Source organism: Varanus komodoensis, unplaced genomic scaffold, assembly GCF_004798865.1.
Source record: "Varanus komodoensis strain SLA01 unplaced genomic scaffold, ASM479886v1 scaffold9, whole genome shotgun sequence".
Lineage (NCBI taxonomy): Eukaryota > Metazoa > Chordata > Lepidosauria > Squamata > Varanidae > Varanus > Varanus komodoensis.
Genome location: NW_025336598.1, coordinates 38168963 through 38192791, shown reverse-complemented (window position 1 = coordinate 38192791; position 23829 = coordinate 38168963). Strand labels below are relative to the sequence as shown.

General features: G+C 42.3%; 1 protein-coding gene across 1 annotated transcript in view; it reads right to left on the bottom strand.

The window, feature by feature from the left end:
* The window catches only part of LOC123017171 (nebulin-like), a gene marked incomplete at its 3' end in the record, with an annotated part of 76603 nt that overhangs the window by 38675 nt on the left and 14099 nt on the right, over positions 1 to 23829 (bottom strand). The window contains exons 8-34 of the mRNA XM_044418326.1: positions 23340 to 23444; positions 23135 to 23239; positions 20167 to 20271; positions 17347 to 17448; positions 17077 to 17184; positions 15842 to 15958; positions 14764 to 14865; positions 14564 to 14668; positions 14375 to 14479; positions 12669 to 12767; positions 11994 to 12098; positions 11577 to 11684; positions 11362 to 11475; positions 10471 to 10572; positions 10271 to 10375; positions 10085 to 10189; positions 8903 to 9001; positions 6973 to 7077; positions 6556 to 6663; positions 6341 to 6454; positions 5329 to 5430; positions 5129 to 5233; positions 4940 to 5044; positions 2524 to 2622; positions 1995 to 2099; positions 620 to 727; positions 407 to 520 (exon numbers count right to left, since the gene is read on the bottom strand). Of these exons, the coding sequence (XP_044274261.1) occupies positions 407 to 520; positions 620 to 727; positions 1995 to 2099; positions 2524 to 2622; positions 4940 to 5044; positions 5129 to 5233; positions 5329 to 5430; positions 6341 to 6454; positions 6556 to 6663; positions 6973 to 7077; positions 8903 to 9001; positions 10085 to 10189; positions 10271 to 10375; positions 10471 to 10572; positions 11362 to 11475; positions 11577 to 11684; positions 11994 to 12098; positions 12669 to 12767; positions 14375 to 14479; positions 14564 to 14668; positions 14764 to 14865; positions 15842 to 15958; positions 17077 to 17184; positions 17347 to 17448; positions 20167 to 20271; positions 23135 to 23239; positions 23340 to 23444 (2856 nt within the window). The remainder of the gene's footprint in view (positions 1 to 406; positions 521 to 619; positions 728 to 1994; positions 2100 to 2523; positions 2623 to 4939; positions 5045 to 5128; positions 5234 to 5328; positions 5431 to 6340; positions 6455 to 6555; positions 6664 to 6972; positions 7078 to 8902; positions 9002 to 10084; positions 10190 to 10270; positions 10376 to 10470; positions 10573 to 11361; positions 11476 to 11576; positions 11685 to 11993; positions 12099 to 12668; positions 12768 to 14374; positions 14480 to 14563; positions 14669 to 14763; positions 14866 to 15841; positions 15959 to 17076; positions 17185 to 17346; positions 17449 to 20166; positions 20272 to 23134; positions 23240 to 23339; positions 23445 to 23829) is intronic.

The window sequence follows — 23829 nt, the reverse complement described above, 5'->3', positions numbered from 1 at the left end:
GCTGTGTTCAAAGGGTCTAGCTCCCTAGAAAGAGTGCTAAGGATTGGTAATTCTATCTTCTGATAAGAGAAAATCTGAAAAGTCAATGGATGTAATGTAGGAAAAAACATGTTCCAATAGTTTCACTCTTCCTGCATGCTACATGCACCTAAAGAGTCAACCTGAATATTTTATGGAACTGCTCTAAGACCTTTTATTCTCCTTTGGTGTTAACGGCAGTATTGAATATGACACTATTATACTTTAAAACACTTCAATAAAAATTATTCTGACAATTATTCTTGCTTGTTGTAACATTCCCAGGATGCAGAGAGATGTTTCTCAATAACTGACCTTCACAAAGAATTTAGCACCCTGCCAGTAAACGAGGAATACTAACCACAAGGCATACTTCAGGAGTACTTACATCACTCTGTTGTTTGGCCACTTTCCGAGAAAGCAGCATTTTGGGATCGTCCTCAATACTCAATGCTCCAATTAGCTTCCCTTTGCTCTGCTCATATCCTTTCTTATACTCCACCTAGACAGGGATAGGTTATTAATGTTTACCTGCATTATGTAGCCATTGTGTGCAAAACCAAGGCAATCCCAAAATGCCCTTCATTTCTGTGCAACTTACATCACTTGCAATTTTTTGTTTGGCTTTGGCAGCAAGAATCGGAATGGCATCTACCTTGATGTCGAATTTCTTAGCTTTTGATTGCTCCCAGTCATATTTATACCAATTCTGACAGATAGAAAAGAAAGAGGTATCATGAAGAAGATATCAAATCCATACATTCATTATATAGAACATACAGAGGACTATCATAATTTATATGTTTGAATATTTATGTTTTATAGACCAGAGTTTAACTACTCATATGTTTGAATGACATCAGTGCTCCTGAATTCAGCATTTTCTAAGCATCCAATCAAGGGAGATAGGATGGTAGCGGTACCTTTCATCTCTCCATGATCTTACTCCACATTTGTTGCTAAATGGGCTATTTCGCTCATTTAGCAACAGCACTTTCAGAGGAAGAGGAGAGGATGCTAGAGAGGCCTCATGTATTCTGGGTTGCCTGGTCTTTTCCCCTCCCTAGCCTTGTAATGCCCTCTTTTCTATCTCTCTGAGGCTGGTTTTCTAACTTCGATGAGTAGTCCATGCAGTTTTCTCTATGCCAGCTATAAGGGGGTGGGGGAAGGGGCAGATGTTTGACGTTGGAAGGGGGAATGGCCCCATCAGACTCTGTCTAGGGGCCGTAGGATGGTGGCTTCAGAAATACAAAGGGTGCTTTGACTAGAGAAAGAATTGGAAGTGTCTTTTTCTATTGTACTTAGCCTGTACAATTAGACTATATTTTGCAAAATGTCAACAGCCTACCTTAAAACTCATTCAACAAATATATATCTCCATATAGTTTTATGCAACTTTCTTCAGGCTAAAAAGCCATGGCCTTTAAATGCATGGCAAAGGGGCTTTCTTAGCCTGAGAGTCAAATTCCTATCTTCATTCTTCACATGGTCATACACAACTCCAGCCCCAGGATCTTCTACCAATTTCTCCTATCCCTCCTATACCATGTCTAGGGCCCACTTAGTTGTCCAGGAATGTTCCCATCACTCTAGCCTCAAATATCCTCCCTGCCATACCCAGACAGCCGCTCCCAAATGTTTGTGATTATGAGGTTTCTCTCTACTCCCTGCCTCCAATCCTTTCTGGAATCCCACTGCTCAATCCAGCATCAGCTCTGCATTTTTTCTTGCCTTGCCCACCTCAAGGCACTCTCTTCTTTAATTCTCCTTTCTCCTAAGCTTTCTGCTTAAGAGGAGAGACTTGCAGCTCCTTAAAGAGTCGTGCATTTATTATGTGTTCATAGTTAAGCTTTCTGCTGACATCCTGCTTTAGTCCATGGAAACTTTTCTTGTCCTATGTACCCTCATAGGCAGTTTACAGCCCAGCTGTCAAGCTGTATCTTCTGGCCATTAAAGAGTCACACATGGCTACTTACATCACTGATGTTGTACGCATTGACTCTGGACTGGAGAAACAACGGGGCATCAGGAGGTATGGAACACTGGGATTTTTCAGCCTCATGTTTGGCTTTGTAGTTCAACTGGAATACAGGATAAACAAAACAACACAAAAAGGGACATCATGAAGGACTTTGGTTAAAATAGTAGTATACCCTGAAAAACAGAGTGGTAAAATCACCCAAAATACAGGTCAATGAAGTATTCCTTCCAGAGACATTTCAGCTCAGGCATCTCTCTTACTGAAGCTTGCTATCACTCATCTCTGCTCCTACAGGCAGAAATCTTTTAACCATTTTTTTCCAAACAGAACTTAATAAGTTAACACTTAATTTAGTACATGCTAAGTAAGTCCATTCTCAGTTGCTCATAACCCTGTTCTGCATCATACTCAACATCATCACAAGGTAAAGCTACAATAGCATGACTGGAAACTATTTGTCAGACAAGGTGCCATGAAACATAAGACCCGGCAGAATTTGTTGTGAGAGTTGCTGGGCTACTTACATCACTCAGCTGCTTGGAATTAGTCTGTGCTTGGACCAAAACAGGTGAGTCTGCCACTTGTGTAAATTTGATCTTATCAGGATGCTTTTTGTAGGTATACTAGAAGGAGGAGGAGGAGAGTGGGAGGTTATTAAATTTCTATTAGCATCAGTACTATGATAGTCCTATATTTCAGTTTTAACTTAAGGTATACTACAGGGAGAAGAAAACAAAAATGTACGCACAATTGCAATTAATTTCCAGGAGCGTCAGTTTTATGGCTCTGTATTTCAGTGCCAGACTTAATAAAAGGTTTATTAAAGCAAGTTCAAATATAGCAGAATGACTTATCAACTGATTTGCCAAAGATTAACTGATTAAGCTAACACTGCCATTTACAGGTTTTAAAAGCCTACATACTCTCAAAAGTATGAAATGTCCAAGAGGTCCCAGATCTATAGCTAGGGGGACAGCAACTGTCCTGGTCAATTATAATGAGAAGCGTGGATGCGACTGCAATTATACCACCCTTGTTATCCATAGGTAGAGTGGTGTCAGGCATTACTTGCACTGCTAAGGATGCAAGAGTGACTGAAACATATAGGTCTTCTTGAGATACTAAGCATGCAGGCAAAACACATTCTGGCTATTGCATGACACAAGAAAGTACATACATTGACACTTTCAGGGATGGGAAAGAAATTATTTCAGGTCATATTTTCATGCAAACATACCTAAGTTTGCCCTTTCAAACCACTATGCAAACTGAAACATGGTTACGCTTCAAAATTTTCTTAATTTTGAAATGGAGTTCTCTCATCAAAAACTTCATAAAAATGTGTACATATATTTAAGAAAGTATGCATTATATTAGGACAATTTGCAAAAATGTGTATATCAGGAAAACTGCATATAATAATATGTCTATTAAAAGAGCTGGGTACCAAATGCTTATTAATTTTAATGAAAAGTTTTAAAAAATAATGTTTGGGTGAACAGAACATAAAATATGTAAAACTGAAAAGTAAGGTAAACCAAAGTGATTCATCCACCCCTACATTCAGCTTTGGGTGAATGATACCAGAGACAGCAAACTACACCTGATATGAAAATGAGAGGGAAGAAGGCTCAGCTGCCTTTTTATAAATGGCAGATTTGAAGGGCTGCATGGGCTGTGGGGTAATGAGGGAAATGGAAAGTTCCATTCACATGTTGGATGGAGCTTGCAGTTTATACTTGGTGAAGCATGTACAGTGGTACCTTGGCTCATGAACTTAATCTGTTCCAGGACTCTGGTCGTGACCCAAAATGGTTGTGAGCAAAGTTAAATTTCCCCATAAAGTCCAATGTAAATAAGGTTAATTCGTTCTGTAACTATTTTTTTTACTCAGAAAAATGTGAAGTAAAGTGACAAAGAGCAACAAAGATTGCGGCCATCTCCCCACCCCCCAGCACAACCGCGATCGCGCCCATCATCCCTGCATGAGCCCATCATCCTGATGTGCTGAGGGAGGAGAGAGGAGCATGAACACGGGTGTGCTGGGGGGGAGAGACAGGCGTGAATGTGGGCACACGGGGGGGGGGGGGAGACAGGCACGATCGTGCTGGGGGGGAGATGGCCAAGATTGCGATTGCGCTCCTGCAGGAAAAAGGCGAGCAATCATGGGTGCACTCATGCAGGAAGGACAGGCATGATCTCGGCCATCTCCTCCCCCCCTCCGTCCCCAGCACGATCGCGGCCATCTCCCCACTTGCGGGGGAGGTGGGGAGACTGCTGCGATCATGGTCGCCATCCAATGTGGAGTTCGCAACCTGAGTTAAAATGTTTCTCAATTTTTGGTTTGCAACTTGATTTGGTCATGAACTGAAGCGTTCGTGAGCCGAGGTACCACTGTACTAACATCCATCCATATCTGCTAATATTTGCATTACCTGCTTCTTGCAGGCTTAGCTTTACAAAATGTTGTTATGGTTTTTGTTGTATTTAAAAGCTTAGTATCTGCATTCTTCATTGCACCATAATTATAAATTGTAAAATATAATCTATATATATATATATGAAAATTTTTAACATAATCAACTGTAGCATAAAAACAAAACAGGAGCAATATGTACAAAGAAACAATCAGAGAATACAAAAGGAGCTTCAGGTATTAACCAGCCAAAGACCTGCAAAAATTTAAAAAAGGTGCTCAGCCAGAACAAAAAGTCATCCAGGCAGATTAGGGGAGGTTGTTTCAGAGCTTAGGCCCAAAAATAGAAAAGAGGTGGTCATGTATGTCACAGGTCACACAAAAGGGCCTTTATATCTACTATTCTTGGGAAAAGATGTGACAATTGTTTTAGAAAGCCCTTGGACACTTTCTGATAACTCCTATGAAGTCATCAACCACAAAGCATAAGATAGAAAGAAAATCACACAGCAGTGACGACTTACATCTTTGCACTGGTCTAGTTTCTTTATGGCTTCATACTCCTGAGTAATGGTCTGTGGGAAGTAGCATCTTGCCTTTTCATCTTCATAGTCTGCTTTGTAGTTTTTCTAGGAAAACAACAAGGGACCAATCATAACCAGGAGCATATCTGAAGAAGGGAGGCTAGAAGAGGAAATGCAGTGCACACTCACATCGCTCTTCAGGGCTTCAATTTTCATGCAGTGTTCTCGATATGGGTCCTCATAACTGCCTATGTACCGGCCCAGGACATTCTGATATCCCTCTTTGTATTTAACCTATGGAAGAACACCGCCATACATTAGAACAAACGCCGCAGGGTGGCAAACGCTTTGCTGGCCCTTAATAACGGAACCACAGCTACAGCACTTACTTCACTGAAGTTCTTCAGAAGGTTGTCCAGCTGATATTTCGGAGTCTCGCAGTAGTTGATGCTTTTTCCTTTGGACTTTTCATATGCTTCCTTATATAACAGCTGCCAAGGGGAAAAAATGGTCAAAGCCATAATACAAAAGGGTCATGGCAAATAGCCTCAGTCCCTGCAGGTATTATTCTGCCATTCGGTTAGCAAACTTATGCTGCCTACAAGTGCTAAAAAGAAAACATTAAACTCTACTGAAAAGTCTGGATTCAAATGTAATGTTTTTCTTCAGTTCAAATGGAAACATAAGAAGAGCGCTACTGGGTCAGCCCAAAACGCTATAGAACTGGAGGTTCACCAAAGGCCAACATGGATCTGTAGAGTAGCTGCAAAGTGTCTCTCATTTTTAACGGAAAGGAGGGTTAAACCAGTACTGCATATGATGAACAGACGATGTTCAATATAATTAGTTAGCTCAATATAATTTATACTGGCAATTATTCTTGCTCTAGTTTAAGAATTCTGGGATGCAGTGTGATAAGTGATATCCAAGGGCACAATCCATTGTGCCTTGTCTTTGATGCATCCAATGCATGAAGCCAGGTTTAGCAGCAGTGAACTTTGCTGTTGGCCTGCACAACACATTTCATCTCGGATGAAGTGGTGCAAAAGGGGAGAAAGAAGGCTAGTGTGCTGTTGAATACAGTGTGCACAAGTTGTACCCTGCTTCTGCCCATTCCTATTGCATGCCCCCTTTCCTTCTCAGGAACAATACGTATGTAAATCTAGAGTGTGCTGGTGTGCTTTCCTCCATGCTAGCCATCAGGCAGGTGGGGCTGGGTCTTGGCCTTAAAAGTCTCAGCACTATCAGTTGGATGTTGGATTGCAAAACAGTCTGTGCCCTCCTCAGATGAAGTGGGGAGGCCACATGATTTTTCCCTTAATAACTGAACCATCACAAAGAATTTAGCACCTTGCCAGTAGAGTAGGAACACTGGCCACTGATGACTTCGGGAGTACTTACATCGCTCTGCTGACGGGTCGCTTTCCGAGAAAGCATCATTTTGGGATCGTCCTCAATACTCAAAGCTCCAATTAGCTTCCCTTTGCTCTGCTCATATCCTTTCTTATACTCCACCTAGATGCAGACAGATCATTAGTGTCCAGCTGCATTTTGTTACCTCTGTGGCAAAACCTAAAACCATCAGAGAGCTGCCTTCATGTTTGTGCAGCACTTACATCGCTTGCAATTTTCTGCTTTGCTTTGGCAGCAATAATCGGAATGGCATCCACCTTGATGTCAAATTTCTTAGCTTTCGATTGCTCCCAGTCATACTTATACCAGTTCTGAGAGAGAGGAAAGAAACAGCTATCATGAGAAAAGGGCAACATAAAAAAGCAGTCCGGTTCCGTACGACAGGGGATATCTGACAGTACAACAACCAGCGCATAGGCTGTCGTAAGGAACTCATACTTGTTGGGATTATTGGGGTGGATCCAGACCTGCAGTGGAGTGCAGGGCAGAAATGGAAGACAACTCCGCCTGGATCCCCCACAGAATTCTGTGCAACGGTTGCACCACAACAGGGTTTGCTGGAAGCAGTTGTGATTTGCTAGCCCAGAAAGCGCGAGAGATAATATAAAGCTCCTACTTACATCACTGGCATTGTAGGCATTGACCCTGGACTGGAGGAATAAGGGGGCATCCGGAGGTATGGAACACCTGAATTTCTCAGCCTCGTGTTTGGCTTTGTAGTTCAGCTGAAACGCAGATGGAAAAGGAAGAAGGCTGACATCAAACGTGATTGTTTGAATGACTTCTGTTAATGAACCACAGGCTGCTAATATCGGGACTGAATAAGAGGAAAGATGTAAGAACAAGCCTTTCAGAGCAAATTCTGTATGTATGTTTTTTCAGGCAGGGTCAAGAACCATGCGCCCACTGATACCTGCAGAATGGATCATGTCATCAGGGGCCTCCAGCACATTGCCTAACTGCTCTGCCATACCCACAAGGCCAGGCTGTGGCATCTGTCAGGCTACTGCAGCCTCTGCAACCAAGTGGAGAGATTCCCCCAAGAAGTGATTCACTTGTATAGGAGGGATGAATGTCCCCCTTGCCAAAAAATGGCTGGACCTGGCAGGAAAGTGTATCCTTCTGCAAGAGCCCTTCTATGAACAGAAGGCTTATCTGAGGTGGCTTCATCCCCACCTCCAGGTGCTATTTAGGAAGGGGGCTTTTCCTCTTTATAGATAAACCAGTGGAACAGTTCTCCATTAACTTTACATTTCTGGTTAAGAGCCCCTCCCTGCTGGAAATTGCTTCAGCCCTCTTCTGGTTCACCATTCCTCATTTAAAATAATAAATTAATGGTCCCATTCAGTTGTATTGGTATGGGGGAAGAGAGTGAGAAGGACAGGCGAGAGACAGAAGGGGAAGGCAGGAAGGAAGGCAGGAAGGGGGAGAAAAGCAGAGCCATGGAAAGAGAGAGAAGGCAAGTGTGAAGAGAGAGAGAGAGAGAAACCGAAGAGGTGCACCACCAGAGTACATGGCCATGCATGCACACGCACCAACACGGTGGACAGTATCAACTCCTTTGCAGCCGCAAAATACTGCTGCTGAATATCAGCCATGGCAAAATACTGAATGTGCCTACATGCCCAAAAATGTCCCATTCCCCTGCTTGCTACATATGAGGATGGAAGGCTTTTTACTTCCAGTGTACAAAAATGAGATGACCATTCGCTAGCTTTCCTGTCATACAACCTCTCCAGTAATGAAACACAAGAGCTTCCAAAAAGCTTTTCATTTGCAAATAGGCACTACAGATTATTTTAATGCCAATTATCTGCACTTTCCAACTGACAGAGTCTACAAAGACATGCATGCATATGTCCCTTGGAAGGCTCTTGCCAGGTTGCACTAGGTGTAATAATCCACATTTTCTCAGTAAGGTGCATTTTTCCAAAGCTCATTAAATGTATGATATGGAATTAATATTGTTGACAAATGGATTTTTAAAATATTTATGGCATTCATGCTTTGTTACTGTTTCTATTGGAACTGTTGTATATTACCTTCCTGACATTTATGAAAAGGTGACATGTAAATGAGATAAATTTATAACACATGTAAAGATATTGTATTATAAAAACATAAATTTATATAAACATATTTTAAATATGATCTATGGTAAAAAATGCAGAAAGTAGAATTTCCTCTTCAGTTAATCACATCATTCTCCACCATAATTGCATGGTCACATAAAGGGACTTCAGATTAGAAAAATAAACCTCCCAGGGAATTCGGAAACTTGAAGCATCTCTTATTAGAAACTAACTAAACAGTTTATTCTTCTTTCTATGTGCATCAATGTACTGAAAAGTGTGTTTGTGTTGTTTTGTTTTTGTTTTTTTTCCCTTTCCCAGTCAAACAACTCTTGAGCATGCACCGAGTTGTTCTTTGCCCCGTTAGGAGTCATACTCAGCATGGTCACAGGGCAAAGACTAGAAACTGTTTGTCAGACTTGGAAGCACAAAACAGAAGAGTAAGACTAGGTGGGATTTTGTTGTCTGAGTTACTTACATCACTCAGCTGCTTGGAATTAATCTGTGCTTGGACCAAAACAGGCGAATCTGGCACTTGTGTAAATTTGATTTTATCGGGATGCTTTTTGTAGGCATGCTAGGAATAGAAGAACACAAAAACACACTGAATGACATTTCATTTCCAGTGGCACCAGTGTTATGGTCCCAGATATCAATACAGGCCTAAGTAAAAAGTTTAATAAACTGAATTCCAATATAGCAGTATGATTAATTGACTGATACAGCAAAAGGTTAACTGGTTAAGTTGACATTGCATTTAGACAAATCCGGAAAGCTCATGCACTATCAAAGGTATGAAACTTCAAAGAGGTTCCTGATGTTCATCTTGGTAAATTTTATCTGAAAACATGATAATGTAGCCATACCACATTTATCACACACCCGTACTAAGAATAAAGGCAGTGACTTGCACTGATATTTATAGATTTGTGACATTCCATACGTTGGCAAAACAAATTCTGGCCACTAGGTGTCAGAAGAATCCTGGCAAAAACATGTGAAGAGATCACCTTTCAGAATGCTGCTATCTGTTAGTGTAAACACCACCTGCCATGAAAATGAGAGGAGGAAGGCCCAAAAGTTTTCTTTTAACGAAGCACTGCCTCTGGAGCTTGCAAAGAGGGTCAGGATGCAAAAAGAAAAGTTTCAGCAGTTCTACCTGCTTAGTGCTTTCCATCTCTTTATAAAAACAAATGGCCAAGGCTTCATTGCAAACATTGGTGATTAAGCTGTGATTTGCCCCTCGTTCAAAATTCAACTGATAGCATTTCAAGAGAGTGAGTGGGTATAATCAACTATATCTATAACTATATTTAAATCCTTGTTCATCTCTATATCCTACAAATGGTGATGATAGAGTGATACACAAAAGGAATCAATAAAAAGCACAAAAGAAACCTCAGGCAGTGACCAGTACAAGGGCTTGAAAAACTTCCCTTTAAAGGATTCAGTGAGCTCAAAAAGCCACTCGGGCAGGAGGAAGATGGGCACTGTTATGGCGGGCTGTTTCTGGGTTTGGGCCTAAGAACAGAAAAGAGGTGCTCATGTATGCCAACAGCAATCCACGCATCCTTGGAGCCCTTGGACTCTTTCCAATAACTCCTATGAAGTTATCGATGAAGCATAAGACATACAAAACGGCACAGCAGTGACGACTTACATCTTTGCACTGGTCTAGTTTCTTCATGACTTCATACTCCTGAGTTATGGTCTGTGGGAAGTAGCATCTTGCCTTTTCATCTTCATAGTCTGCTTTGTAGTTTTTCTAGAAAAACAAGGGACCAGTCACAATCACGAGCATATCTGAAGAAGGGAGGCTAGAAGAGGAAATGCAGTGCACACTTACATCACTCTTTATAGATTCCACTTTCATGCAGTGTTCGAGATATGGGTCTTCAGGGCAGCCTATGTACCGGCCCATGATATTCTGAGATCCCTCTTTATATTTAATCTATGGAAGAACACCAACATATGTTAGAACAAACACAGCAGGGTAGCAAACTCTTTGCTGGCCCTTAATAACAGAATCACGGCTACGGCACTTACATCGCTGAAGTTCTTCAGAACGTTGTCGATCTGGTATTTTGGAGTCTCGCAGTAGTTGATGCTTTTTCCTTTGGACTTTTCATATGCTTCCTTATATAACAGCTGCCAAGGGGGAAAGAATGGTCAAAGCCATAATATAAAAGGGTCATGGCAAATAGCCTCAGTCCCTGCAGGTATTATTTTGCCAGCCACTTAGCAAGTTTGTGCTGCCTACGAGTGCTAAAAAGAAAACATTAAACTCTACTGAAAAGTCTGGATTCAAATGTAATTTTTTTTCTCCACTTCAGATGGAAACATAAGAGCAGCCCTCCTGGGTCACAATCAGTGATGTAGTGGCCCAGCAACCTTTTCGTAACAGTGACTATCTAGATCTTTGAGAGATGCATGATCAGATCACAAAGTATTCCCCTTCTATACTACCGAGCAGCTAACATTGAGACAGATACAACCTGTGATCACTGATGTTCCATACAGCTAATTATGGAATTATGATGTAACAGATGTCCATCAACTTGTCCCTTTTCAGTCCCATCAAAACCAGTCCTACAAACACAGGATCTGGGACTGATACATTGTGTGATATGCCTGTATTGTATCACATTTACTACATATTAATTTAAGATACAGAACTGGAGGTTCAACAAAGTGTGACTTGTATCTCTTTTGGAACCGTTGTTAACATGTTTTATTGGCAAGGAGAGTTGAAGCAGTATTGCTTGCAATAGACAGATATTTTAAGGTAGTTCAACAGATTTCATTCTATTTATATTTTTAAGGTTTCTGGGATGCAGGAAGGTAAAAGGTCTCTGAATCTGTGAACCGTCACAAAAAAATTAGCACCCTGCCAGTAGAGCAGGAACACTGGCCACTGACGACTTCGGGAGTACTTACATCGCTCTGCTGTTGGGTCACTTTCCGAGAAAGCAGCATTTTGGGATCGTCCTCAATACTCAAAGCTCCAATTAGCTTCCCTTTGCTCTGCTCATATCCTTTCTTATACTCCACCTAGATGCAGACAGATCATTAGCGTCCAGCTGCATTTTGTTACTTCTGTGGCAAAACCTAAAACCATCAGAGAGCTGCCTTCATGTTTGTGCAACACTTACATCGCTTGCAATTTTCTGCTTTGCTTTGGCAGCAATAATCGGAATGGCATCCAACTTGATGTCAAATTTCTTAGCTTTCGATTGCTCCCAGTCATACTTATACCAGTTCTGAGAGAGAGGAAAGAAACAGCTATCATGAGAAAAGGGCAACATAAAAAAGCAGTCCGGTTCCGTACGACAGGGGATATCTGACAGTACAACAACCAGCGCATAGGCTGTCGTAAGGAACTCATACTTGTTGGGATTATTGGGGTGGATCCAGACCTGCAGTGGAGTGCAGGGCAGAAATGGAAGACAACTCCGCCTGGATCCCCCACAGAATTCTGTGCAACGGTTGCACCACAACAGGGTTTGCTGGAAGCAGTTGTGATTTGCCAGCCCAGAAAGCGCGAGAGATAATATAAAGCTCCTACTTACATCACTGGCATTGTAGGCATTGACCCTGGACTGGAGGAATAAGGGGGCATCCGGAGGTATGGAACACCTGAATTTCTCAGCCTCGTGTTTGGCTTTGTAGTTCAGCTGAAACGCAGATGGAAAAGGAAGAAGGCTGACATCAAACGTGATTGTTTGAATGACTTCTGTTAATGAACGACAGGCTGCTAATATCGGGACTGAATAAGAGGAAAGATGTAAGAACAAGGCTCTTAGACATTCTCTGTGAATGTTTTTTCAGTGGGAACCATGACCCACTGATATCCACAAAATGGATCACTTTACACTAGGTGTTTGGAACTTTTTTCACCCCAATCCCTGAACTCCATTTTGGAGACGCTCTCAATAGATGCATTCCAGCAGTAGCTTGGGTTAGAAGCAAAAGGGTTGGTTTCAAAAAAAGCGAACTAAATACGTTCATACTTTTGCTGAAGAGCACATTTCTATTTGTTTAGATGTTTAGAAAATGTAGAGTTCTCAGCTTTCCCCTACCAGTTGTTCTCATGCCCATGTGTGAGCTGTTCTTTGCCCTGTTCTGTATCATACTCAACATCATCACAAATAGAAGCTACAACATCATGACTGGAAACATTGTCAGACATGGTGCCATGAACAAGACCTGGCAGAGTTTGTTGAGGGAGTTGCTGGGCTACTTACATCACTCAGCTGCTTGGAATTAATCTGAGCTTGGACCAAAACAGGCGAGTCTGGCACTTGTGTAAATTTGATCTTATCAGGATGCTTTTTGTAGGCATGCTAGAAGGACGATAAAAGACAGGAGAAATGGAATTTGATTTCTGGTAGCATCCTATAATGGTGGTCCTATATTTCAGCTTTAGATTATGCAAACAGTTCATTGTACTATATTTAAATATAGCACTATGGTTGACCAAGCAAATGTTTAGCAGGTTAACCTAAAATGCAGCATTGTCTTCTGCAGATCTTAAAGCCCAAAGCCTATAAAGATACAAGCAGCATTTGATGTTCAGGAGAGATGTCAAATATCCTGATGAATTATTGCTGAAAAGCATGGATAGTTATGCCACCATGCAGCACTTTCATACAGTTGCAATAATGTGGCCCAAGCCAATTACTGGAGTCTCTAGACCATAAAGAATAACTACCAAAGTTATTCATTTAAAAAAAAAATGATTCTATTAGCGGTAGGTTTCTAGGTTTGCAACCATTCATAAAAACAAGAAGCACAAACACAATACAAACATCATATTTATCCAATATGCTCAGTTTAAAGCATATTTAATAACTCAAATCAACTTTAGTATGAATGGGATGGTGTTAAAAACACCTGATCCAAATGCCTGATCATGCCACAGTCTTAACCTGGTGAAGAAATGATGACAGCATTAGTGCCAGGCAGGCCTTGGTGGGGAGAGCATTCTACAAAGGGTAGGGCACCCAGATAAGACCCTCATTGCCATCCTCTGAGCCTCCCTTGGAGGTAGAACTCAGGGGATGTATGACGCATCTGCAGCTCTCAGAAAGCTATAATCCCAGCTTAACTTAATTATCTGACACCATATTCTAAGTTTTCACTTACTACATATAGTTGGCATGCACCATATGTGGTCTAGGCTATTGTTTCCACAGATATGGCAAAAGAGGTTGAATTGCACTGGTATGTAAGGTTTTATTTGAGAAATTCTGCATATAGGCCGAGTACTTTCTGACCACTAGAGGTCCCAAGAATCCTGTAAAATTTACATGAAGATGTTAACACTCTTCATGATGAGACCCGACAGGGGAAAACTACATATTACATGTAAGCCAGTAGAGGAAACTTCGGCAGCTTTATTTTTATGAAAACCACTTCTGCAAGTGGTTGTGGGCAGAGGAGTAGCAGCAGGCAGGCCGGTGGAACAACAGATTTTCTCCACTGGGAAACCCTTCACTTTCTTCACTTGCAAAATCAGCCCCCTCCTCATGCCATTTGTCCACTCAAAACTGCAGCCTCCTAAGGCTGCTTTTCATTAAAAAAAGATCATCAGGGTTCTACTACATGCATTTGTAAGTAATGTGTAACGTGTGCCTGACTCAAAACAGATACTCAGACACGTTATTAGATAGCAGAATAAATATTTCAACAGAAGGTAGATTGGAGAACATTTATTTTCTGTTCTGTGAATTATTAAAGTCCATGATCGATGTAGTTAATTAGGATTTGGTCTTAGATGGCTTTTTGCTTTCATGCGTGATAGCATGATATTCTTACTATTTGACTATGTGCATTTTACTGTTTGAGCATGGCATTGCTTTATGGGTTTCTTTCCTTTAACTCTTTGAAGTTCTGCACCACAGAGCTTCATATAAGATAAGGATGAGTTTCCACTGCAACAGCTACTTACATCTTTGCACTGGTCTAGTTTCTTCATGACTTCATACTCCTGAGTTATGGTCTGTGGGAAGTAGCAATTTGCCTTTTCATCTTCATAGTCTGCTTTGTAGTTTTTCTAGAAAAACAACAAGGGACCAGTCACAATCACGAGCATATCTGAAGAAGGGAGGCTAGAAGAGGAAATGCAGTCCTTGCTTACGTCGCTCTTTATAGATTCCACTTTCATGCAGTGTTCGAGATATGGGTCCTCAGGGCTGCCTATGTACCGGCCCAGGACATTCTGATATCCCTCTTTATATTTAACCTATGGAAGAACACCAACATATGTTAGAACAAACGCAGCAGGGTGGCAAACGCTTTGCTGGCCCTTAATAATGGAACCACAGCTACAGCACTTACATCACTGAAGTTTTTCAGAACGTTGTCGATCTGATATTTTGGAGTCTCGCAGTAGTTGATGCTTTTTCCTTTGGCCTTTTCATACGCTTCCTTATATAATCTCTGTAAAAGAGAAATGTAAAAGCCCATAATATAAAAGGACCATGGCAAATTTTCTCAGTTCTTCCACTCTTCGTGAGGCCACCAGATTAACAAGCTTGTGCTGCCTGCAAATGTGGACAGCAGATATTTGGATGCAAATCGATATTTTTGTTATACCAAGCAAGATGAAAATATAAGTAAAACACTGCTGGCTCATACCACTGGACCCTCTGGACTGGCATCCTGTTTCCAGCAGTGCCTTGCCAGATGTCTCTCTAAAGGCCCACGTCAGGCAGTGAAGGCAAATGGTTCTCCACATGGTTTGCTAAGGAGCATTTAGAGGAATGCTGATATTTAATCGGCATTCCGGGCTGCTCCTCCCACCCTGAAGGGTCTTTTTCTCTATCAAAGCTAAATAGATTTATTTCCTGGGCTTTTTAAAACCCGCCAGTGCCGCTAAAGGGTTGCTGGGAGGAACACACCCAAGTCACTGGTCAGTAACACATATTTTGGTTACGAGTTTCATAATTGTGCACAATTTCCCTGTCGCCAATGTCTAAGTGTGCTCAGAACCCATTCCAGTTTTTTTGCGGACTTGGACAAGTTTTATAAGGATATTTATAATATTTAGCTCCATGTAGGGTGGAAAAGCGTAAATTATTTAATAATTTTCATGCCTTTTTATCCCACTTTACAACCATAGATTCTCAATTAAAAACAAGAGCCCATTTATCAAGTGCAGTTCTCTCATAAAATCAAAGTTAACACAGTGCAGATTAGAAACAGGTATTAAGAGCAACTAACCAAAGCAGTAGGGGGTGGGAAATGGCCTGTATTACAACCTGCTATTATTAGAGTATCATAGGCCTTCTTGAATAGGAATGCCTTGCAACCAGGGACCCCTGGCAGGGCCCAATAGCCTGGCAGGACCCACTGACAGTGATGTGCCCCTGGAAACAGCACCCAACCTGTCCCTGGAGAAATGCAGCATACATACATCATTCACAAGATTTCCAGCAGCTTTTAAGTGCCTCAGCAGAGGGTTCTCTGTAGCTGGAAGCACATTGTAGTCTGCAGCAGCTTTGGATTTTTCATAATCTTCTTTGTATTTCACCTTGAAAAATTAAGAAAAAAACAGGATCATTTCCCCAAGCTTGTTAGTTATTTGAGTGTCTGCTGTTATACTGTCCTTGGCTTGTGTTTGGACATCAGTACTACTGATCCCTGGACTGCTGCCTGACTTGGAATTTGGGCTCTGCTTCTCCTTGATGGATCTCTTGAAGTACAATCTTGATTGTACCTCAGACCTCTCTCTGGAAAAGTCTGATACATTTTGCTTGACCATTTGTTTGTTAAATTAATTTCCTCGCCCCCTCCTTTTGTTTGCCCAGCAAAGGGCCATAGCCAGTTAAAGCAGTACAAAGGCAGGCGTGTCTTCATAAAAGTGTGTCTTCTCCTGTCTGCTGACCTGTCCTAGTTTTGTAATGTGTCTGTCTAGTTTCAGGAAGCACTGGTTTTTGTTGCTCCAGCAGCTGATATCTTGGGCACACAGACTGACTGGAGACACTGCAGCAGTACTGGATATTGCCCAATGTCTCTTTCCTCATAGTCCCTCCTATGCACCCTGAAAAGCTGTTCTGGATCCTTGGAGATCCCTCCAGAAGACATGGGAGATGGAGAGGGGGATGCAGAGGGCACCAGCAAAAGAAAACCTTCTCCCACTTCTTCCAGCCAGAGCCTTTGCTGGGTCAAAGTGACTTCCCACAACAGAAGGTGCCATTCTGTTTCTAGAAGTGCATGCTTCGATTCAATCCAAGCACACTGGCATTGCTGTAAGCCTCCCAGTGTATCAAAGCCTCCCTTAATGGAGCTCAGCATCCGCACCACCTCAACCATAGGGACAGGTTAAGCAACCACCTGGACTGGCATCCTGGAGCCGGCTGTAGCAAAGGGAGATCATTAACCTGGTCTCATGCCTCTCTCCCCATGCTAACAGTGAAAGTATTCCAGAATATCCTGGGATACAGTCTTACTTTATGTAAGAATCCCTTCAACCCTCTTTATGTAGGCCTGTAAAAGATCTCAGACCAGCCCTATGAAAAATGGATGGAATGTTTATTTACTTATGGGATGGAAGTAACAGAAGAGATTTCGTACAACACAGATCAGGCAGTTGCTCCTGTTTCCCAAAGTGTGCCCAGTCCAAATAAACAACCAGAATTTGCAACATACCTTACTGGCAGCAACTCCAGCTCGCTTATTAACAGCATATTCTGGTGTTTCTGTTTGCATAAAGTAGATTTGGTCTTTCTGATTCTCCCATTCTTCCTGGTATTTTCTCTGTGAGCGGCCAAAAAATATAGATTTAGTCAGCTAAGTAAAACATGCATCTAAATAGAGACTGAAGTAGAGAAGAAAGTGGCCTATAGAAAGCAAGAAAAAAAATAAAACTCAAAGGGCAAAACTGGTATTAATCTGCTGAGGTCTGAAATAATTTATTACCGTGTTCAAGTTGTCAGAATTCATCCTGGCAATTGCAACATCATAGCATGGGGTTTGACTCCATTGGCCCTTCTTCTTGTTATAGTCTTCGTGATAGTTATGCTGTAAGAGAAACAAGTATTAAACTCCTCAATAACCACATGCAACTTTCTTCAACTTGATTCCCAATAGATGTTTTGGCAATCAACTCCCATAATCCCCATAACTATCACGCTGGCTGATGAGGGGAGTAGTCCAGAGGACACCAAATAGAAAAGGCTCAACTAGACGTAATTTCCTATTCCTGGATTTCAGTTTTCAGTCTCTCACCTTTAATTTCTTTGAATGTGGAAAGCTTGTATGGGAGAGGAAAGCAACTTTAAAACAGTTCTTACAGTCTATAAACTCCGCATGGTAGATCCCCCATTTTTGGTCTTGGAAAGCAAGCACAATAAATATTTATTATTTTCCCTTATAGGTAAAAAAAAGTATTCCAGAACAAACGTAATTTGAGACAAGGTAATTTGAATGAAGGTCACTAATTCTATCTGTAGACATGTTGATGGATAGGGTTACTCAATTATCTTTTTCCTTCCATCCCACCACAAAAGGCCTTGGCTCCGAAACAGCACTATTAATTTGTCTGTGTCTGTCTTTATCTGTCATCCTTTTCTTCTTTGTTCAGCAGCTGCCTGTCCCTAAACTAAATGGTAAATTGGAGAATCTAGAAAAGCCAGTAGAGAACACCACTTAAGATATCCCAGTAATGAAAGGAACACTGATAAATGAGCAATTGATTACTACTGTAAATGGGAAGGTCAGATTTCATTCCTGTTTTGTTCTGTTTTAATCGGTATCAGCTTTTTTTCCAAGTAAATTTACTGGCTATTGACAACAAATTGCACTGCCACATTAATTCCATTCCTCTTCTTCCCAGCTTTGCTACTAGATTACTCTAATTATATCTAAATATTAACTTTATTGGTCATGCTTCATGGTTGTAGAAGTCATCAGTTGTGCCATTAATTCAATGCATGAAATCAGATACAGACATTCTCTCCCTTGTTACTTACACTGGGCCTGTGAAGCATGGTTTTATATGACTATGGAAAAGAAAATCTAAATATAGAAAGGAGGATTTATCCCATGTTTAGCTCAACTACTTTTCAGGTTTCCTCAGAAAAGTTTCTATAAATGAATTACCATTGCTCACCAAATGAAAAACATATCAATAGGAAGTGAAGGAAACATTTACTATGACCAGTTTATGACGCACAAAGCAGAGCTTTCTCCCAAATAAATAAATCTTAGCTTATGAACTCTCAGATACAACTGAGTAATAAATTGATTGATTAAACCTGTGTAAGTCTACAGACTTTGAAGAAAACTTATATTTTGCTTTCCAAAGTATTTACATACATTTTGCAGTAGGTATCCAGCTTGGAAAAGGTTTTTCCCTCTGTGTGTGAGAAGTAGGGGACTACCTCTTCAAAGTTTGGTAATTTATTGTAGGAAAAACAATGATGAAATTATTTAAAATATGCTCAACTCAGTTAATTCTGGGCACCTTTTAAATGAATCAGTTGTTCACTTTTCATTTAATCTAACTAATAATACACTAAATATGGAAGCCCTAATGGCAAATGTCAGGAAAAATTATGGATGAGAATCAACCCTAAAGAAAATAACTGAAAAGTATGTGCACCTCTTAGGAATTCTAATCAATAACTCGGGGTAAGTCAGGACGGGGCCTTTCCAAAAGTCAAGGTGAGCTTCTTGGCTCAGACAGAGCACTGGGAGAGACAGCAAAGTGCATCACTCATCCAAACTCCCTCACCACTGCCTTCCAAACTGGGGCTTGTGGTCCACGGGTCCAGCCACCACTATCTCACCTCACCACTGGCAGCCAGCTACCTGTCCAAGAGTAAAAAACGGGATCCGTCTTTCTGCTTGCTATGAGCAGCCACTTAGGAGGACCACCATTTCACTGCCACAGCACCAAAACCTGTTGACCTTGAAAACACTGCACAACACGTGCCACTGTAGCAAAGCAGCCAGCAGCACTGCTGCAGGGTTCCCTGGGGCCACCTTGCCCTGTGGCCAAATGCCCACTCCAAGGAAGAGCCCTGTGGAAATGCACAGTCCTTTCTTAGAGCGCAGTGTTGTGGGGCAGGATGTCACCCTGTAGCCTGGACGCACTCTGGGAGGCTTCCAATAGAGGGAGTATTGCACAACAGGCATGCACTTGGATCAGCCACAAGGCCAGCACGATGCCTTTTGCTTCCTTCCACCTGGGACAAGATGGTGCTCCTTCCCATTCTGAATACAAAAGTGGACTGGCCAGCAGCTGAACCTTCCTACAGTGCTGGCGATGGCAACAGGCTGGCTCAGAGGGCACAGAGAAGACCACTGTGGCAAACGCTGCTGTCTCCTCCAACAGCTCACTGCTGCCTCCACGATCTGCTGCCTGAAGCGGCTGCCTCGCTTTACCTGACGGTAGGGCTGGCTCTGGTCAGCCAGCTAGCCTAATCTGATCAAAAGAGTTGGAGAGCCCAGAGGTTTTAAGTGACTGCTATGAAACTGTAATAGCAAACAAACTGTGCTTTGAAGCTTCAAAGGATGAAAGGAAAGGTGGGTGCAGAGCAATGTGCCAGAAGAGACCCAGCAGGGAGCAAGATCATCACCATGGTCGAAGTCTGTTTGATGAGCAGAGGTTCTCCTTGGAGGGCTCTCTCTATTTTCCCCAGCTTCTACATATTAGAAAGACACTTGGCGCACTCAGCTGCTCCCACTAGCTTAGCAGGGATGTTTACCCAAGAAGGGACACGGCGGCATACTCACAGCACTGAGCTGTCTGGTTACTTTCTTGGCGAGCTCCACATCAGGGGGGTCTGGCAGAGGAGTGTATTTAGCTTTGCGTTCATCATGCCCTTTTTTGTAGACAATCTGAAATAAAGGGAAGAGAGAGCAACTGACTGTTTAAAGAAGGAGCACATTTGCTCTTGCTTTCCATTAACACTGCCATTCAGAGGAGCGAGCTTGCACTGAAACAAAATAAATGGAAATAAATTATCATAGCTATTCTAGAATTTGGCACCATTAACCGAACAAGGATCATGAGGAGGCGATCATTTTATTTGCACACTTCAATGGAAAATTCTGAAAGGGGAGGAATTCTTGCCGTGCTCAAGGGTAGCAAACCTTTGCAACAGATAAAAAAGTTTCTACTCTGGAGTTTCTTAGCACACCAGCACATTCATTTCAATGGTTTTGGGTTTAGCGAATGACACTTTCAACAAAATAAAATAAAATGAAGAGTTGTTCAAAGGAGGAACCAGCCTCCTCAACATCCACCCTTCCCAAAAAAACCCTAATCCACACTGCTAGTTTCATGTCTCATATGTACGGCTGGGCATACACTGACATGTGATGGCATTTTCATCCTCCCTGACCTCCAAGGCATTCAGGGTGGCATACCTGGCTCGCCTGTGCTTTTTCCTCCTTGGAGCAGCCCTTTGAGATGGGCCAGACTGGAAGAGAATCACTAGTCCAAGCAAAGATCTAAATGTGGATCTCCCCAGTCCTAGCTCAACAATCCTAGTTCAAAAGTCCAACGACTAGGTTGCCTTATTTGAATACTGTGATATTTTGTGTGCAGAATAATTCAGTGTTTTGGGAGTTTCTGTTTTCACTAACAATGATATTCTAACACTTACTAATGCCAAGATGGGTTTGACATAGTGCTGGTGACAACAGGGGAAATCTCACGTACTTTGCATAGGGAGGGGGCAGAAAATGTGGGTCAGAAGGTACTGGGTATATTCACACATCATGCTAAGCCACCCTGTAAATTATCTACAGTGGGTCGGTTGTTTACTAACAGCCCACAGCATGCGCAACAGACAATCAGCCTTGCCATGGATTGTTCTCCCGCTTCTTCCCCCCGAGTCCTCCTGCTGGCTCCAGCATGTATCTCAGTGTCCGTTGCAGTGCCCATTTTGTCTTCCCTTTCCTGCTCCAACTGCTGCTTCTTTTCAGATGCAGCAAAGAAGGGGGTTTCTGGAGACCCAAAAAAGTGCCATCGAGATCGGTCTTTTTCTTTTCATTATCTTTATTACTGTCAACTTTTCACAAGTGCGAGAGTGAACTCTTGCGGCTTCCCAACACATGCAATCTTGCCAGGTTAATCTTGTCAACTTTCAGATTCCAAAGGGAAGTGCAGTAGGTGACAGACAAGGACACTGACAATGTTTTTGGTGCATTTACTGCTTTGGCTTTTCCTGTTCCATTGTCAGTGCTTTTGCCTTGTGCTACCAGTTCCCTCCTTTTCTACTCTTATTTCTTTCTTGGCTCTTCATTACTGTGGACAAATTAGCCAATAGGCAACTCTATCTTGCTGATATTCATACTGGAATGCTATAAATGTAGATTTGTGAAAGATCTATGAAAAGGTAATTTAAAGAGTACACAAACTGCAGATTTTTGAGGCACCAAAAATTAAAAAAAGAAAGAAAGAAATCCAGGGAACAAGTCAAAGTGATATTGCAGCAACAAGCAAAACAGTATTCCCTGGCAATGTAGCAAAAGTGAGATTCAGGGGTTTTGTTTGCTTTCTTGCTTGTTTGGCACCCATGCTAAGTGAGTCTGTGACCAATTATGGCAATCTGCAATAAATTCAGACTCATGAGTTAGGATGACAACAAGCCATAGGTTCTCTTCATGGCTTGTTCCCCAAAAATGGCCCACCCCATGGAAAATGTGCTGAGTACAGATCATACAACAGCCCATTGTTGCTGGCGGCCCATGGTAGCTTGTGGTCCCACGACACAACAAGCAAAGGTGCAAGTTGGTCTGTATTGTTGTGCTTTTTCAGTGTGGTACATTTGGTTGTCAGAAACCACGAACAGAATCAACTCTCTGTTCTATGGCTTCTTGGTACTACAATAGCTTGTGGCGGCATGCGGACCCAGAAAACACAGTGCGGGAGGAGTGAGAATCAGCTAGGCAGCGTGGCTGACTGGAAGCCGTGTGCCTCAGCAGATTTCTCCTCTGCCACCCAATGCCAATCTTGTCCCACTAGCCAGGTTGGAGCACCTCTCTGGCAAGAGTGGACAAGAAAGAGAAAGCACCGCCCCCCAATTGTCACAGCACCACCTCGCCCTTCATCTGCTTCCCCCTTCGTCCCCCTTCAGCACTCAGGATGGTATCCAGTGCTTCCCATGGGCCAGCAGGAGCCACCACCCATAGAATGGAGAACTAGCAGATGCTACAGCCAAAATGCAAGGGACAGGTCGGCAAAGTTTGCAGGAAAAGCTCAATTGACCTGTCCTGCTCAGGTCAGGAACGTTTCTGCTCATTTCCTGGATTGCTGTCAGAAGTTCTGCCTCCTGTTGCATTTGCACTGGGCCCCACTAGTGCAAGAGACAGAGCAGGAATACAGGAGCATTATCAGATGGTGCCCTGACAGAGATTGGCTTAAGATGGGAGGACATCTCATGAGGGAAGCCCCTGGTACTAGTGAAGGGCCTGATGGGCACACCTAAGCGTGGGTACTCAGATGCAAGCATCGCCGGCTTCTGTGGGCCTTCCTGCCTAGCACGTCCGCTTAGGAGTGCAGCCTGCGAGTGCCTGAGGAAAGGAGAATCATTATGAAGATGTCCACCTCAAGGGAAACAACGTACATCCTGCCGCCCACCAACAGAATCTGGTGCTCCCAAGTTCCCTTTGTCATGAAGACCTCAGGTCAAACATGGCACCTCTTTCCCAATGGCATGGGGAACAGCAGGCAACCAGTTGCCTCGCTACTTACATCGCTGAGGGACTTCTGGGCTTTTGCCACTCTCCGTAGCTCTGGGCTGTCGTCATAAGGATAGTACATCGCTTTGTCAGCTTCCCAGTCTTCAGTGTAGAGTTTCTTAGGGGAAAAGTAACACATTTCAGTGGTGGGACATGATGAAACTGATAGTGAACAAATGAGAGATGATCTGGGCCCTTTGAGCCATGGCCTGGCCTACCTTACTGAACAAGGCTGTATTTTTTATTGCCTGCACAAACTCTGGTGCATCAGGGGGAAGCAGGTATTTTTCCTTATTGTCTTCCCAGTTCTGTTTATATAAAACCTAAGGAAGGACAAAACAACATATAGGTTATATAAACCTTAAGAAAAGTATCTTGTTGTTCACTCAAAGCCTGTGATTAGCCTCTTTTACAGCGAAATAGCCTCTGCAAAAAAATTTAAAACTCCAAAGCTTACTTCCTGGGTAAAGATCTACCAAACCTTCTCTTTCATTCCCTTTAAAAGCATCTGGGGAAGTACTCTTCTGAGATACTTTCTTAAATAATTACTGTGTATTTACCAAACTCTTCCATGTTCAGATCAGTGCAGTTTTTATATTATTATTATTATTATTGCATTGCATTCATATCCTCTTGTGGGGAGCCAAGGCAGCTGGCATTGCTCTATTTTATCCTCACAAAAACCCTGTGAGGTAGGTTGGGCTCAGA